The sequence below is a fragment of the Macaca fascicularis genome, chromosome 3 (assembly GCF_037993035.2).
Source record: "Macaca fascicularis isolate 582-1 chromosome 3, T2T-MFA8v1.1".
Classification (NCBI taxonomy): Eukaryota; Metazoa; Chordata; class Mammalia; order Primates; family Cercopithecidae; genus Macaca; species Macaca fascicularis.
This window is the reverse complement of record NC_088377.1, coordinates 99,633,342-99,650,660: the sequence shown is the minus strand read 5'-3', so window position 1 is coordinate 99,650,660 and position 17,319 is coordinate 99,633,342. Positions and strand designations below refer to the sequence as shown.

Genomic DNA, 17,319 nt, shown 5'->3' with positions numbered 1-17,319 from the left:
GCTGTCACTTTCTATAGCACATGTGTGTGTGTTGGAAAGAAGAAACAAGGGATGTGTCTTTTTTTGCTGGCCCACACCCCTGCTGTAAGAATCACCCGGGGGCTTGTGAAGCGTGTGGATTCCTAGACCCCACCAAGCACGACTCCTGAAGCCTGCTGTGCAACATGCCACCTGGTTGCTTCCAGGTGTGCTCTCAGAACAGCGGGCCGGGCTCCCTGGCTGAAGGGGTCCCCCTGCTTCAAGTCCCTCCTACGCTCTCGGCCACCCCCACCACTGGTTCCACCTGAGGGACAGCTGTTTACCGTCAAGCCCTCCCCGACCCTGGCTGAAATGTCACTCTAGGAAAGAACTCCCCTTGGGCCTCCCATCCCCAGGCCTGCCCCCATGTCCCATGACATGTGCGGGGGATACTTTGTTCTCCTGAGCGTGCCATTTTCTAGTCTTCACCTTTCCCTCGTAGGACAGCCCCCTTCCCATCCAGCTGCATCAGCACACATCCCCCACCTGCCCAGGCCCTCTGAAGATGCTGGGGAAAGCACAAGCGGCACAGCTGGGCTTTCTTTCCCTATTCTGTTTCTGGGGCATCCGGAAGTCCGGGCCTGCATGGGGGTGAAGGGGAAAGAAGTGGGGAGGGCAGCTGAGGTCCTCATGCCTAGAAGCCAGCTGGCTTGGGGCCACTGTGGGCGTGGGCTAGGAGATGGACAGGGCAGGGGGCTGAGGACAGGCGCAGGCTGCGGGAGCCAATGTGTCTTTTGCCTGCCTTTTCCTTGTGCTGTTCTCAACCAGATTTTGAGTTTCTTGAAACAGGAACTTTGTCTTTCTGTTACTTCCATACCTGGCACATCCTGGTATTCTGTGAATGGGGAATGATGGAGGAAGGTGCGTGTGCCTCCCTCTCTGGGTCTCTGTGTGTGTTCCTATAAGTCTCTCTGTGTTCCTGCCCCTGTGTCATTTCCATCTGGGCCTCCCTCTCTGTGGCCACGGGACTGTTGGCCTCCGTCTCTAGGAAAGTCTGTACGTTGGAGGGACTTTCTGTGAGTGCCATCCCCCGCAGGTCTTGAGGCTTCAGGCCCTCGGGTAGCACCTCCACCGTGGGTCCTCCCAGCAGGGGACCCGGGAGAGAAATGCCATCCCTGCCATTCACCTCCTGCCCCACAGATGCTCCACCACCCACCACTCCTGCTGCCGTGTGTCATTTACCAGCTTCTACCTCAGCAGGTACTTTCCAGCCTCACTTTGATGATGACCCAGGGACTTGGAGCTGTGCTGGGGTCAGGACAGAGCCTGTTCCTCTCTCTTGGAGTGGGGCCAAGAGGCTTGTGTGAGGACCTGCAGCTGGCTCAGGTCTTCCCCAGTTGTGTAAATCAGGGTGGGTGAAAGGGTTAAACAGGGGCCCTAAGAGCCCCCAGGATCTGGGTGCTGGAACTTCCCTGCTTTGGAGAAGGAGAGTCTGCTAATGAGGCCACTTTCCAGGAAGGCCGGCTCCACGAGGTGCTGCCAGCGCCGGAGCAGATGCTAATGAGGACTGGCTTGGCTTGAGGAACAGGTGCCTAACGAGCTTAACAAGTAGGGACCCAGAGAGATGGCCTAATGGCTCTGTTGGCATTTTAAGGGCAGAGCTCAGTGGGAGCCATAACCAGGAGACTGAGTAATGAGGGATTCAGGGCTGGGGTGGGACCAAGGAGGAGCCTCCTCTGAACTGGAGAGAGAGCTTATCGAAGTGCCTGCTGAACAAAGGTTAGCAACTTTGATGCTTTTCTCGGTGTTGGCCTTGGCAGGCTTGGACTCCCAGCAGGGATCACAGGCCCTTGGTCCCTCCAGGGAGCAAAGGACAATTGGCATAATGAGCCGGGGGCTGTATTAAGAAGCAGTGATGAATACCTGGGACTTGGTGCCAGGTTCTGCAGCGTCTGCTCCGATAAGCACCTGCTCACAGCCTCATCTGGCCACAGAAATCTCCAAGTGGCCTCTTGGGGGCCAAGCCATTTGCAGCTCCTTGCTCTACAAGAGCCCCGATGATGCTAACGGATGCGGCCATCAAGCTGCCGCTGGGTATGCAGTAAGACTTTCTAAGATACCCTGAGTTCTGAGTTCTGTCACTTGAGAAAATAAAATCAGGGCGCCCCAACCTCCCTGCCCTCTTGACAAGAGAAGCAGGGCTCACACTTAACCTGCAGTGCACTCCCGCACAGCTGGTGGTGAGAAACGGAATGAGCTGATGACATGGGTACCCAAAGCCTACTGCAAGTCAGATAATGTTCAGTTCATCTTTTCCAGCCAAATTGAAAGGACACTTAATTAAACAGCCAGCTGATAGGTCATTTTGGTGGTAGATCACTGTGCAGTTTTGACTGTACATCTCAGCAGGAGGATAGAGAACTGACTGGCAGTGCCAGATCATCTCCTGAATTGAAAAGGCTTCTCAGCACAGCCCACTATAAACGGTTAAAAAGGAAAATAATTGATGCTGAGTCCCAATTTATTCTAGCAATAAATATTCACCTAGAGATTCATGAGCCATTAACTTCCTATCCATTTCATTAAGCTGTGTTTTCAATACATTTTCCTCTTTAGGTTTAACTAGTTACTTATAAAAACTTTAGGTATCTATGTTGTTTTAATCAGCGGTTTACTATATTTTATATCAAAAAATAATTGTAATAATTCAACCCAGAAGATTATTGTAAAAACCCTTGAACCTTTGGTCATAGAAAATGAAATATCTTAATTTTAATTCATACATATATTGTGTGGCAGAGAAGTATGACAAAGTGAGCAATAAAACACTTTGAGCCATAAAAGTAATGCATTAGTGTAAAATTCTATAGGGCCATGGAATGAAGCTACACATTAAAGAGGAAGGAAACAAAGTCACATTTCCCACAATTAAATCTGAGCTGGCCAGCCTCAGCAACATGATGAGACCCTGTCTCTACCAAAAAAATACAAAAATTAGCCCAGCATGGTGGTGCATGCCTATAGTCCCAGCTATTCGGGAGGCTGAGTTGGGAAGATCACCTGAGCCCGGGAAGCGGAGGTTGCAGTGAGCTGAGATCTTGCCACTGCACCCTAGCCTGGGTGACAGAGTGAGACCCTGTCTCAAAAAAAAAAAGGAAGAAGAAGAGCTGGGTCAGGTGTTTTTAAAATAGATGAGGGTGGGTGTTAAATCACTGTGGTGTTCAGAATTCATTTGATATATTTTAAAGTGTTGCAGCAGTTTTATTTAAAGATGTAAATATTTACAAAATGATAGAAATCACACCTTTGAAGGTTTTAAAGCTTAAGTAAAAAATACTACATGTCAACTTAAAAATGTGCAAGATGGAATACATGATTTTTCAAAATTTATTTTTGTAGGGGTACCTAGAGCATTGGTTCCTTTTAGAAGCAATGGCCTGATGCTTCTCCCTCCCTGACTCCTGTGGCTCCGCTGCAGGGACATAGGGACAGAAGCCAAGCCCGGAAGCTGCCCTGGTGGTCGACTGAGGGGCCTTGTCTACCCTTCCCACCAAATTCCAGAGCCTTGGCCTTTGGGACAGGCCCTGGCTTGCTGGATGAGCTGCACACCTCCTCCAGGCTGAACCAAACTGCCCTTGTTTGGGGGCTGGGGCCAGGTATTAGCCTGGTTGGAGTGATAAGGGACAGACCTGCCTGCAGGTGCTTTGACTATAAAGACTCCAAACCTACCAGAGGTCAGAGAGAGACAGAACTGGCCTGAGGCCAGGGCCCGAGTCCACTAAGGAAGATGGATGTGGCCCCTCAGACCCAGCCACAATCCTTGGCCCACACCACTCTTTGGATGCCTGGGTGACTTGACCTGAGGGGAGGCCATTTCCAAGAGGCATGGTTTATTTCACAGAGAGCAGAGATGTTTCTGAAGAGGAGGCTGGAGGGTGAAGGGCAATGGGGTGTGAGTTTCAATCACCGAAGACATAGTTGGTTTCCGCTATTCCCATCCCATGCCTCCATCCTCCACGCCTCTGCTCCTCGTTTTGCCCCGCACGATGCAACTGGTTGACCTAAGAATGTGGCTGCCCTGATGGCGTCTTCCTCGATTCCCTAATCTGTGGAATAGGCAGAGAAGGGGTCTCCCAAGAGAGGAAGCCAGGCCTGGAAGCCCGCATCCTTCATGGAGCCCCTGAGGCGGGAGGATGGCTGGGGAGGGGACAGAGGAACAAGGGTGGGGCACAAGTGAGCCTCTCTAGGTGACAGTGCCTGGGATAAGGCAGCCAAACTGATCCTTTGCTCCAGTTGGCATACCCCACCCAGCTGCAGGGGCACCACCGAGTGTGGAGGCCAAGGGCTGGCGCAGGGCCACACCGTCACCTGACTGCTGGCACCGTGAGTAGGGCAGGGGAGCCCCGTGTCTGCCACTATAAATAGCTGTGTGTGTTGGACAGGCCTTTCTCTGCTCTGGGCCTCAGTTCCCTCTCTACAGTGAGGCTCTGGCCAGAGAGGCTGGGATGGGCAAATCCCTGCAGACATTTGACCGGCTCTTCTCAGGGGGTCCTGTGAATTCCCTCTGCTCCCTCTCGCACTGAACCTGGCGGCCCCCACTGGTCCCTGTCCCTTGGAGTCCCCCTTGGCTGCCGCACCCCTTCTTTTCTGCCAAGCTGGAGAGCTGGTCTCTCCCCTCCCATTTCCTGCCCCACCAGAGCCTGCCCAGCAAGGAGAACCCAGAGGAAGAAAGTGAAGGACGGGGGAACTGCGTAGGTGGGCGACCGAGGGGTCACACGGCGGCCGTCTGCTTGATGCTGTGGAAGCTGATCCGTGTGGGTGATGTAGGGATGGACATGGCCCGGGCCACGGGGACTCGAAGGGAGTGATGGTCCTGCCAGCGGTGCCACCTCTTCCTCACAGCCGAGCGCACCTGTGGAGAAGGCAGAGGCTCAGCCGGCTCCCAGGGACCAACCCTGGGCTTCTGGGACAGTTTCCTTCCATGCTGTCTGCTCTCATGGGTCGACTGCCACCCTCATGCCAAGGAATTGTCTGCTTCCAAAACCGAGGTCCTTCTCTGACCCTGTTGCCTCTCTCCAGGGGCCCCTTCCTTATCCTTCTCCTGGAGAGGCCTGACGCCACACCTCCTTTAATCCACACTGTCCTCCCAGATCATCCAGTTTCCTCTGGACACACTGCCTTCCCTTCCCTGACTCACTCTGCCACCTCAAAATTAGCATCTTCGGACCAGAGAGCGCAGCTTGGAGACTTGGCCCCCTCAGCCTTCTTGGGCCCCTGCTCCTGCAGGGCATTGGTGGTGTGCGTCAAGCTCACACCTGGAGCGCCTCTTCCTCCCTCCCGGAGACCGTCCCCTCTGCAGCCCTCACCTTCTCTAGCTCCTGCTAGACTCCCCTGCCTGACTAACCATGGTGTTTAATGCCTGAAAAGGAAAGCTCTCTGTCCTGGTCATTTCTAAACTTGGCTGTACCCAGGGCCATTTAAGCTTCATTTGTTTGGCAATTGAAGAATTTTTCTAGAAATTGGATGGTGTCCCTCACATCCTAGCTTGTACATGGTTCGAACAGAATAAATGCTCCATAAACATCCTTTGTTTGTTTGCCTTACTGGCCCCCTCTCTTCTTCTCATCCAGATCACAGGACCCGCCTCTACTGATGGACTTTGCAAGTGGAATGTGCTTTCATCCACAGAGACACAGGTCTGCAGAGACACCTTGCCAGTGCCCTGCGCCAAGACAGGCAAGTGCATTCCTCTGGAGTGTTCAGAAGCTCCCGGGCCCCGGGGGCTGTGTTTCGTCTTTGCTGTATGTTCTCATTCACCCCAGCCCAGGTGCCAGTACGCTTCTCCCCTGCGTCAGCTGCACTGGGGCTCTGGGCCTCAAGGTTGGTGCCAAGCTTCACGGCCGCCTGACTCCCCAGAGCCTGCTCTCGCTGTGTGGGCTTTTCTGTGGCAGGTAGGGGGGAATGTGCTGGTCTCTCTTCTGCTCCCTGAGTCCATACAGACCTGATTGCATGATACACATCTCTTTCTGGAAGCTTCCTCCTGTCACTGCCTTTGCTCTGGCTTCTCTCTTCCATGAGGCCCTGCGGCCTGGGCTTCCCTGCTCATCCAGCTCTCTGAGTGCATGTGTGGAGCACTGGCATGTTATTTCGGGGCTGCATAGTTGACCTTCTAAACTGGCTCCAGCCCCTGCGAGGAGGATTCCTGTTCCCCTAAAGCCAGGTGGTATCTCAAGCCTTCCCCTCCCTGGGACTCCTGCAAGGCTGGGCAGCACCACTGGAGCTGCCCTGGAGTGGGATCTGAGGACCTGGATATCCCAGGCGCCCCCGCAGACCTGGCCTCATACCTCTCCATTGAAGAAGCAGTAGAAGACAGACACGAAGAAACCCTGGAGAGGAAGGAAAGAAGGGAGTGATCAGTGACCTGCCTGCAGAACTGCTCTGCCTGGAGGGGTGGCATTGGGGACAGGATGGTGGGGGGAAGGCTCTGACCCAGGAACCCCTGGAGTCTGAGCTGGGTGGGGTCCTAGCCTTCCACGGTCCGCTGTGAGTGAGCAGTGGTCACAGGCCTGGAGCCAGGCAGACTCCAGTCTCCTCAATATCATGTGACCTGTCCCAGGGCATTTGGCCGGGCTGCCTGCATCCTCAGAACAGGTGCTGGGACAGTAGGTGCAGGCTGGTAGGACCCAGATGCAGGCTGCGTGGGGATGACGGGCCAGGCTCAGGCTGAGCGTGTACAGGCTTCTAACTCTGTGGATGTAACTGAGCCACGGGTGTGCCAGTCCCGTGGGACCATCTTAATGAGGGCATGGCTGCCAGAGCAGCCTCAGGAAAGCTCACTGTGGGGGCCCCATCTGGTCATGGGCCCCACCTGGAACGACTGCAGAAAGGAGTTGAAATAGATGAACACGATCTGCGACAGGTCGTCCTCCCCGGGATTGACAAAGAAGAGCATGTAGGTGATGCCCAGGAGGGGCAGGAGCACCAGGGTGGCCTTCACCGCCTTCCTGGGGGCAAGAGGTGGACACAGGTCTGAGCCCATGCGGCAGACAGGGCCTCACCCGGTGGGATGGCAGGAGACACTGTGGCTGTGTTTCTTCCGGGAGCTTGAGTGAGCTCCCTGGGTGAGGCCTGGAGCAGAGGGCTCTGCCAGGAAGCAGGGGGACAGCCCGATGACCTCATCCTCTCCCCACTGTGGGGTCAAGGCACCCCCTCACATACCTGTACTGGATTGTCTCGGATGTGGTGGACGCGCGTAACTTTGTCATTAGGATCCTGACGATGTTGAACAGAAATATGAAATTGATCTGGAGGGAGGGCGGGCATGGGAAAGAGGGAAAAGCAAGGAGCACGTGTTTGAGATGAGCTGAGAGGCAGCCCCCTTCCCTGCAGCCCCCTGGAAACCCACGTCCCATGTACACACCTATCCTACCTGTCCCCCTAGCACCTGCCAGCATCCCAAGGCCTGTGCTCCTCCCTCGCCAGGATGGGGAGACAGCCCATTTTCCAGGGCCTGCGTCTCCAGCTCGGGCTTGAGGAGGAAAGGCGGCAGCCTCTGTGGGTCGTGACCGAGAGCACGGGACGTGCCCTCTGAGGCTCAGAAAGCCCCCAACCCTCTCCCCCACATAGGGACCCTACGGAAGCCCCTTCCTGTCTCTGTCCCTACTTGTTGACTGAGGGGCTCTCCAAGTCCCTTGCACTGTCACTGGCTCTAGGTCGGCCTGAGGTCCTTCTGACTGAGCACAGCACTGCCCTGGTGGGGCAGACAAGGCCAGATGGAGGGATTAAGAACTCAGTTGCTGAATGAGTGATTAATCTGCCAGCATCCCCCTGTGCCCAGGAACTCCAGAGTCTTCGTAGGCACCCTAGACAGGGAAGATGGATGGGCTGCAGGGCTGGCTCTGAGGCCCCAGGAAGGGCCTCATTTATCTTCATTCTGAGTTTTCCCTTAGCACCAGAGCCTCCCCACCCAGCCCCTGGACCTGGAACTGGCCTGTGTGGCTCCCCAGTCGCTCCCTGCTGGGTGTGGGTCCCCGTGGGCCTGCGAGTGTCTGTTCATCTGTGTCAGCTGTGACTGTGACTGTGTTGTCCCCTGGGAGCTGCGATGTGGGTCTGTGGGTCTATCCTTTAAGCCCTTGTGCAAGTGGGTTTGCCTCACAGAGCGTGTGCATGCGTGAGCGTGGATCTGGGGCCCAGGCACATCTGTGTTTCTTTTCACCTGCTTCCGAGCGTAGGTAGGCAGGCAAGGGAGTGTGTGTCGGCCTGACACAGTGGAGCTGTTTCCTGACAAAGTGCTCATGGGCCAGAAGGAGACACATGTTAGTCCACGGGTGTCTGCTGGCTCATGTGTGCACACCCACTCACACCCCCCTCTGAGGATCTGTCTAGAAAATCCATTGGTTCCTAAGCTTGGGCTGGGCCCTTCTAACCCTCCCAAGTTCTGAATCCTGGCTGGGAGAGGAGGGACACAGGATCCAGGCAGATATCCTGAAACTGTCAACCCTGTAGCCTCTGGATGCTCCCCACAAGCTTTCGGGTAGCCCTAGGGGCAGGGAGAGCTCACACCCCACCTCAGCTACTGCCTGCTGCTCTCTTACCACATAGTGGTATGGCCTGGGGGGTCCAAGGGAAGGCTGGGGTGGAAAGCCTTCAGCAGGGCTGCCATGACCTGATACCCCCAGCTTTCTCCTAAGGCTCACCTAATTTCCAGCTCCTGGGTCTCCAGCATATTCCCCTGGATCATGAGACACAAGTCACCTTAACATATAAGTGAATCCTAATTTTCTCATACAAGTAATGCAAAGTATTTGACCTTTTCTGATTCTTCCTGACTTCCCTGAGAGTAGAAACTGTTGGAATCAAAACATACTCTCGTTTCTGCCACATTTTCTTGAATTTAGTATTAATCTTTGGACATCCATCAACCCACTAATCAGTTCAATTATCCACCCATTTTTATTCATCCATCCATCCATCCATCCACTTACCTACCAACCAATTCATTCAATTACCCACCTACTTTTATCCAACCATCCATCCATCCATCCATCCATCCATCCATCCATCCATCCATCCATCCATCTATCCATCGTTCCTTCCTTCCTTCCTTCCATCCATCCACCTAGCCAACAACCAATTCATTCAATTATCCACCTACTCTTTTATCTATCCATCCACGCACCCATCCATCTACCCATTCATCCACCTACCCAATAACCAATCCATTCAGTTATCCATCTACTGTTTTATCTGCCCATCCACTGGCCCATCCATCTATCCATCCATCTACCTAGCAACCAATTTATTCAATTGTCCAACCACTATTTTACCCATCTACCCATCCATCTATTCAGTAAACAAGTGGTTCTTGAGCACCTCTTGGCTATAGGGCCCTGTTTCTTGTGCTGAGGCAAGGTCAGGGACAGGGTCGAGTGTGGAGCATCTGGGAGACAAGGCCTTGTCCCCATCCTTACACTTGGCAGGCATTTAGTTATGTGGCCCCACTCATCTCAGCTTGGGTCTATGTAACCTGAAAATCCTTCTTTCCTTTGAGCCTGTTTCCCAGCCTCCCACTTCACACCACCACAGGCACCTTCCTCTCTCTCCAGGGAGCCTTCTGGTCACCTGCCCACACTGAGCTCTCCAACTTTCCATTCTTGAACTCCACCTCCCCCTAAAAACACACTCCAGTTCTTTAGTAAGAACTGTCTATTGTACCTTGCCCTTGTTCAGCCTGTTTCTAGTTTTATTTAATTGTTCATTCATTCAATGAATCAATGGACCATGTGTCAGCCTCTGAGGCAGGCATCAGCGATGGGGAAGTGGACAGGCAGTCGGAGCCCCTGCTTGCAGAGGGCTTGTGGCCTAGCTGGGGGCCTGGAGGGGTTGGGGTGGGGGAGATGACACCTTTCCTAAGGTGTCAGAAAGGCCTGGAGAAATGGAGGATGGGCTAAGAACCGAAGATAAGCTCCCCCCCCCACCACCCACACATGAACTGAAGCACCAAGTCCTAGTCTCATGGCTCAAATTTTGACTGTTCCAGTTTGCAGTTGTGTGGCCTTGGGCAAGTTGCTTAACCTCATGAGTTCCTGCTGCCTTGTCTACCCCCAAGGGGGCTAACCACAGAGCCTGCCTTAGAAGATTAGCACAATACTCACAGAGAGCACTAAGACCTGTGTCTGGCCTAGTGACTGCCAATCCTTTCCCATGACCCCAACAGTGATAACACCAGCAAGAAGTCAGGCTTCCTGCAAGCTCAACCACCTGATTCACTTCTCAGAACCAGAAATAAGTGAGTATCTCTTAGCAGCAGAAATGCAGCTGTGAACTGCTGGGGAGTGTAAGGATGGCAGGAACACCAAGCACGTGTCCAACCTTGAGGACAGCAGGCAGATGGTGGGGACAAAGCAGGAGACCTGTCTTTGAGCCTCAGCTGTGCTAGCTATTAGTGGTGACCTTGGGCAAGCCAATTCATCTCTCTCGGCTTCTTCATCTGTAAAATGGAGAGCATAACCCTACTTCTTTTAAGACTTGAGCGTGCAAGGGTTGGAAATAATGTAAAGCTTCTGGAAGGGCTCAGCTTGGAATCTGGAAGCCCCTGTTGATGCAAAGAGCTGGGCCCAAAGGAAAGAAGGAAAGGGCTTATGAGCACAGACGCTGGGGTGGAGCCAAAGAAGGGGTCTGGAAGGGAGCTGGGTCTTGACACTGAGCTCTTGCATTCCTCGCCTCCTTTTCTCTTGGCATTTCCTCACCACCTGTCCAACATCTTTACAGCTGGGGCTCACTCTCTGCCACCATTGGTCCACCATCCAGGCCAGCCTTCCTTGGCTCCATCCTAAGCTCATCAAAAGCCTTATTCCTCCAGGATGGCCCTTGGCAGCTGGTTGGGAAGAAATGGATCTCATGGGGTTTCTGTTCACACTGAGGGGTGAGTGACTCACCGCACCTGGGAGTCCAAGGACAATCCTACTAGCTGCTGACAAAACCTGGTTTCTGCCTCTGAAGTGAAACAAGCCCTGACAGTGGAATTTCCAGCAGTGGGTGAAAAAACTTCCTAGTCGTCATCAGTTCGCATATATCAAGGACACTCCAAAGATGGAGGTCAAATGAAACCCAAAGTCACAGAAAAAGGAGAGTAAGAAAATAAAAGAGATACATAATAATTGTCTCCAAGGTAGACAAAAGAAAGCCCCACCAGGCACCTTCTGTGTGCAGGAGGAGATGGCACTCTCGCTGAGTCTTCCAGAAGGAACTGTGGCCCTTTAAGGAAGCCGGTACATACAGGAGCCTGAAATTACTGAGCCTGAAATAAGTCTTACGTAAATGCCAATTTCTTACGGGGCTTTTATGTATGTCTTTCTTTCTTTCTTTCTCTCTCTCTCTCTCTTTTTTTTTTTTTTAAAGGTATGATATATAATGGGTTCCTTTTGCAGAATGCAGCCTCTACTTAAACTCTCCCTTAATTAAAGCTCTTTGTGGATTAAAGATGTGTGGCAATTATACCTTAGATGCAAATACATTTGGCAAAGGGCGGGGAGCTGGACAAGGAACAATTGCTCATTACGCTTCATCCCGGTATTCTCCACTCCAGGCTGGGGGCGGTGGGCTGGACCCAGAGAGGGTCGCTGGGTGCCGAGGGGAACGTAGGTCTGGAATGAACAGAAGTCCGCACACTCTTCTGTTGTCACCAGCTGCCTGCTCACCTGGCTGTCTCAGCATTGTACGGTGTCAGACCAGGAGGGCACAGGAAGTCTACCCATTAGATCCTTTCTCCTCCCAGAGAAAGAGCCCTGAGGTCACCAGTGTGGTGCGGGGCTGCGCCAGGGCATCGAGCATGAGGAAGGGAAGGCTGGGTGGTGCTGGGGCATAGGGTGGCACAGACAGGGTATGGGGTGGCATATAGAGTTGGTGCGCAGGGCTACCCATGCCACATCTTTGCCACTGTCTCTGCCTGGGTGGACCCTCTGCTGTCCTCCTGTCACCCAGCCCCATCCCAGCCACCACTGAGGACCTACCAGGAGCACGAGAATGATAGGGCCTTGGTAGATGTAGTCCACCAGGTCACCGGGCTCCTTGCCAAACCAGCACCTGTGAAGATGGGGTGGCTTTAGGGGGCCTGCTGAGCTGGAACTGAGGGAATCCCCCAGACTTGGGCCCAGGGTCCTCCAGCTTTACCCTTCCTGAGACCTAGCCTCCAGGACTGACCCTTCCCAGAAAGCCCTGGTGGAAATACCAGCTCCACTGACCACCCTCACCCACCCAGGCTGTCTTTTGCTCTACACGGTGGGTCTAATCTCCCCAGCCAGACTGAGGACAGGCCATGGGTCTCTTGCTCCTCCTCTCTCGCCTGCCCCATTGCAGCCTGCTAGGCACAGGACTGGGCATGCAGGAGGCACAGGGAGAGCTGGGCTCCCCCTTGCTGGTCCACGGCCAATTGCGTTAGGCCACCTGTTCCCATATTGCTTGAAACCCGCTGTTCTGTGTGCCAGGCACTCACTCGGCCACACAAAGCAGCAGATGTGGAAGTGGAGTCTTCCTACCTCCAGCCTGGGATTTTGTGTGTTTGCGCCAACACTTGTTCACCCAGTGAAGGGAGCTGCTGTCTGCTGGCCTCACTGGCTGCCAGAGGCTTAGTTCATTCTCTGGGGATGCTGGTCAGGAGAAAGGCTTTAGGGTCTGGGTCGGCCAGCAACTACTGGACCACAGGGAGGGGCCATCAACTTTGGGGAATTCAGCCCTCTGAAATCTTGGAGGTCATCCAGTGCAGACCTGCTGCAGATAGGATTCTCCCTGTCTTCCACAGTTTCTGGTCTCTGCTTGGGCCCCTCCTTTGACAGGAAGCTCACCACCTACCAAGGCGGCCCTCTTCTTCTTGGGCAGCTTTTACTCTTACAAGCTCTTCCTAATGTTGAGTTCCTGGAACTCTACCCCATTCTTGTCCCCACTCTGAGGACAGATCCCCTCTGCTCTCTCTAGGCTCTGAGACAGACCCCTCGGAGATTTGCATACAGGGTGATGTTCCCCAGTCCCCACTGCTCTCAGCTGGTGACACTCGACTTCCTGGCTGCTCCCTGGCTGACCCATGGCCAGAGTTGCTGTCATTTGGGCTGTGGCTCAGCATATCACAACCTGTGGCATAGGGAGAACCTCAGGATGGGACACTGCACCCAGGCACAGACTGGGACTTCAGGGAAAAAAAAAAAAAATCTCTGTTAAATGCTCATGGACTCTTTAAATGCTCATGGACAGCTCTGGATGTCATGTGCGGCCTTGGCCCCTTCCACATACCCCGGGCCAGAGCTGCCACATCCAAGTCTGAGGAGGTCTTACAAAGACCAAAGGGGGCGTGCGTGGCACGGAGGTGGGGTGCGGGGAGGGGCCGGGGAGACACTGCAAGGAACCATGATTCCTAACTTAATTCAGCAAAGTTCCTTGAGCCCTACTACGTGAGTACCTCTGAGTGCAGGGCTATTTTTTTCAATTTAGGGACAACAGGACAGTGAATCTGTCTAAGTGTGGCTACAACTCCTGCTCCACGGCTTGGCCAGAGCCCAAGGCTGACCTTTCCTAACACCCCACACCCTTCCCCATGAGCCCCCATGGCTGGCCCATTCACTTACTGTTCATTCTCATAGTAGAGCTTGCTGATGGCCCAGGCGATGATGATGGGACAGGGGATGCCTGAGAGAAGGACAGACTTGGGCTGCAGGGGACCGATGGACAGGGACCTTCTTGTAGGACATATCATGGTGGACCACAATGGGGCTGGGACCATGTTTTTACTCTTCCAACAGCAGGTTACCCAGAACCCCAGGGGTGCCCTGTCCCTCGACCCCTGGCCCATGCCCCCGCCCCTCTCTCCAAGCAGGGATGCGTGACTTTGTGATAGAGTAGAGCCAGCCAGTTTCTGAGCCAGAGACAAAGGCCTTGGACAGGTCCTTCCTGGCAGGGGGAGAAGAGCTATTTGAGGAATATCCTTTGGAGGGATCCTTTGCTTGTTCCTCACCAGCATGGAGGGAAGTAGCTGCATCCGCGGGACTGGGCTGGGGGTGGAGGGCAGGGCCGGGCTCTGGTCCTTGGACCCAAGACGAAGGGAAATGGCCTGGTGAGAAGTCCTCCCCCCAACTAGGCCCTGCTGCCCCCGGGACCCTCACACCATCCGATGAAGAGGAAGAGCCACTTGCGCAGGCGCTCAGTGGAGTAGGTCATGACGATGGCCGTGTGCAGGTAGCAGCCTTCCACAAACATCCAGAAGAAGTTGGTCACCACGAAGTAGTTGAAGATGGTGGTGATGCAGCGGCACCAGACCTGTGTGCAGGGCACAGGCTGTCAGGAGGTTGCTCAGGGCCCAGGCAGGACATACACATCCCCAGGCAGGGCAACAAGACACAGGGCTTCCCAAAGGGAGTTTGTGAATATGCCATCAAATACCAGTGAACCTCACTCTGAAAAGCCTCATCCTTCTCCAGTGCTCTTTCACTCTTTCAGATTAAGTTAAGGTGCCATTCTCCACTGGGGCCAGTGTGCTTTTTTAACATCTCTCTAACTCTAATTTTTCTTTCTAGTAAAGAGAGGGAGAGTCTGGCTCTGAGCTTTCTGTAGACAGAGGCTGGAATTCAGCCACCTTGTTGTATTTTCATTTTAGTTTTTTTGAGTCATTTTCAATCCATAGCAAGTCAGATCTGCTTCCTTTTAGGGATGGGATATGGAATTTCATTTAGAAAAAAATGAAAAAAAAAGTGAGTAAAGTGAGTCAAGGGTGTATGAAGTGGGGCTGCGGCCAAGGAGGGGATACTCCAAAGACTCTGGGTTTGGGAACTTCTGGACTTGGCACAATCATTACTGGCTCTGGAGGGAAACTTGCAAAGTACACGGCTCCTGGCAAGTCACTGCACCTCTCTGAACCTCAAAAAGTAACACTGCCTTCCAGGGTGGTTGAAGGAGACAGAGGATAACAAAGACAGGCACGAGGGTAGCTGTGTTGTGGCTGTGGTTGTGCCTGCTGTGGTTCCGTGCCTTCCCAGCAGAGGGGAATTTGTCCCTGTCCCTCTGAGCAAGGCTACCTTCCCCAAGCACAAAGGTTACCTTCCCAAACGAAATAGGGAGGGGAAGCCCCCGCCCCTCTAGAGCCACACAGTGGGCCACAGCAGGGCCAGGATCTAGGCCTTGGGCTTCCATGCCAGAGCTCCTCTCAACAGACCCCCACCTGGTCATCTTCCCCACATGCTCATCCCCAGGGCACCCTGAGAGCCAAGGCTGGGACATGGGGAATGATGGAGCCAGCTCAAGGTCCGGGGACCTGTGTGTCAGGGGCTCTGCTTCTGGCTCTGACAGCCCCAGTTCTTAGATAACCCTCCTGTCCTGAGCTGCTGGCTGCTTCTGGGCTTCCCTGCCCAGTCCCCGTGGCTGTCTTCTGGGCTTCCCTGCACAGCCTCCTGTGGAGGTCTGTCTCCTTTTTTCCTGAGAAAGTCCTGCTGAGGTGGGAAGCTACCGAGCCCCTCCTCCCAACCCTACTTTTCCTCCATGGTTGATGATGTTCTATTAGCATAGGCCCACGTGGGAGCTGGAAGGCGCCCTCAACTTGAGTGAGCCTATTTGGTTCTGAGGCAAGGTTCTTTGTGGGACCATGTTAAGGATCACACCAGGCTGGTGTCTGCTAAGGCACAGGCCACCCAAAGGAAATGTACTGAGAAGTCTCTAATGGTGTGCCACAGGGCTCTGCGATGGCCCAAAACTAGTCTATACTTTTACAATGGCTTGGATACAGTACACAGCAATGGACAGAAATCCAGGGTGGACAGTTAGCATGTGGGATAGCCCCTTATGTAGAGGTATCATCACTGCATGTGACCTTGGCTAGTCACTCAACCTCTGTGAGTCTCAGTTTCCATGTCTATGTAATGGGGAAAATGATCCCTGCTAGTCTCATTGGGATTCAGAGAAAGCTCAACAGAGGTTAGTTCTAGCCTCTTTTTCTCAAAGAGGTCTTTGAGGACATCTGAATCCACAAGATAAGGAGTGGACTAGGATAAATGTGTCTGGAGTCAGCTTTGTGAAGCTTCCAGCCTGGCAGCTTCCTGCTCCTCCCAGCCCAGCTCTGGTGGGACAATGGCTAGGGTGGAGGCGAGCTCAGGTATGGTTTTGCACCTGAGCCACAGCCCAGATGACAGCATTCTGGCCATGGGTCAGCCAAGGAGCAGCCAGAAAGTCAGGTGTCACCAGCTGAGAGTAGGGGGGACTGGTGAACATCAGTCTGTGTGCAAATCTCCAAGGGGTCTGTCTCAGAGCCTGGAGAGAGTACAGAGGATCTGTTCTCAGAGTGGGAGCAAGAATGGGGTAGAGTTGCAGAAGCTCAACATTAGGAAGAGCTTGTAAGAGTAAAAGCTGCCCAAGAAGAAGAGGGCTGCTTTGATAGGTAGTGAGTTTCCTGTCAAAGGAGGGGTCTAAGCAGACAGCAGACAGAGAGATGGGTGCCCCCAGAGCCCAGAGTCCCCCAGGTCTAGCCCCGAGTCTCCCCGAGCAGTGACCTCATTGCTCTCGTGCACTTCATGGTCGATGAGCTGCAGCAGGAACCACATGACATTTCGCAGGATAAAGGTGGTGATGAGGTTCCAGTGAATCACATTCCGCAGACAGCGGATGCTCCTGTGGGAGGTGCAGGTCAGGGGTCAGCCGGGGTCAGGGGTCAACTGGGACTGGGTTCGCCCTGAGGCCAGGAAGAGACTCAGCCTAGGATGAGGGCAGGGCTGCACTAGGAGCCACTTCCCACCCACGGTGGCCACAGTGAGGCCTCTGAGTCCAGCTCCCACTCTGCACCCCACATGCCTGCTGGTGATCTATGCCCTGGCACCCCGCCCAAACCCCCCTTTCTCCACTGGCCCTTTTATCTCCTGGACCCCAGAATGGAGGTGAGAATGTCTGGGAGAGGTGAAGGGGGTACTGTAGGAGGAGGGAGAAGGAGAAAGCAAGGCGAAAGGGTGGACTCACCGCAGGGCCAGGAAAAGCAGGAAGGCAGCCACCAGGGCTGCCACAGATACGCAGTGGCCCAGGTAGTTGAGGACAAGGGCGACGCGGTAGTGCAGGTCGTACTTCCTCTGCTGGACAGACAGACATGGACAGGGCAGACGGGGGCATGGGCACGTGAGGGTGGGGCTGGGTACTCCAGCCATGGCCACCTCTGTGTCCTAACCTTGGGGGCAGAAGTGCTCCAGCTGTCATTGCCATGCCTGGCTCTTAGAGTTCATTCCTGTTGGCCCTGGGTGGCTCTTGTTGTGATAAGTGGCTGTGGTCAGGCCTTCCAACATGCATTTATTTTAATTTTTTTTAGAGATGGGGTATCAGTCTGTTGCTCAGGCTGGGACCCAG

At 53.9% G+C, this 17,319-nt stretch overlaps 1 protein-coding gene across 5 annotated transcripts in view; it reads right to left on the bottom strand.

The window, feature by feature from the left end:
- Window positions 1–3,198: 3,198 nt before the first annotated feature.
- The window catches only part of CRHR2 (corticotropin releasing hormone receptor 2), a 48,688-nt gene continuing 34,567 nt past the window's right edge, over window positions 3,199–17,319 (bottom strand). For 2 of the 5 annotated variants that reach the window (XM_045388976.3, XM_005549874.5), the window contains 9 exons: window positions 16,942–17,051; window positions 16,482–16,599; window positions 14,109–14,262; window positions 13,575–13,635; window positions 11,970–12,042; window positions 7,177–7,262; window positions 6,827–6,962; window positions 6,303–6,344; window positions 3,199–4,870 (listed from right to left, as the gene is read on the bottom strand). In XM_045388976.3, the coding sequence (XP_045244911.2) occupies window positions 4,730–4,870; window positions 6,303–6,344; window positions 6,827–6,962; window positions 7,177–7,262; window positions 11,970–12,042; window positions 13,575–13,635; window positions 14,109–14,262; window positions 16,482–16,599; window positions 16,942–17,051 (921 nt within the window). In that variant the 3' untranslated portion in view covers window positions 3,199–4,729. The remainder of the gene's footprint in view (window positions 4,871–6,302; window positions 6,345–6,826; window positions 6,963–7,176; window positions 7,263–11,969; window positions 12,043–13,574; window positions 13,636–14,108; window positions 14,263–16,481; window positions 16,600–16,941; window positions 17,052–17,319) is intronic. The other 3 variants (XM_045388977.3, XM_045388978.3, XM_045388979.3) reach the window with 2 other exon arrangements.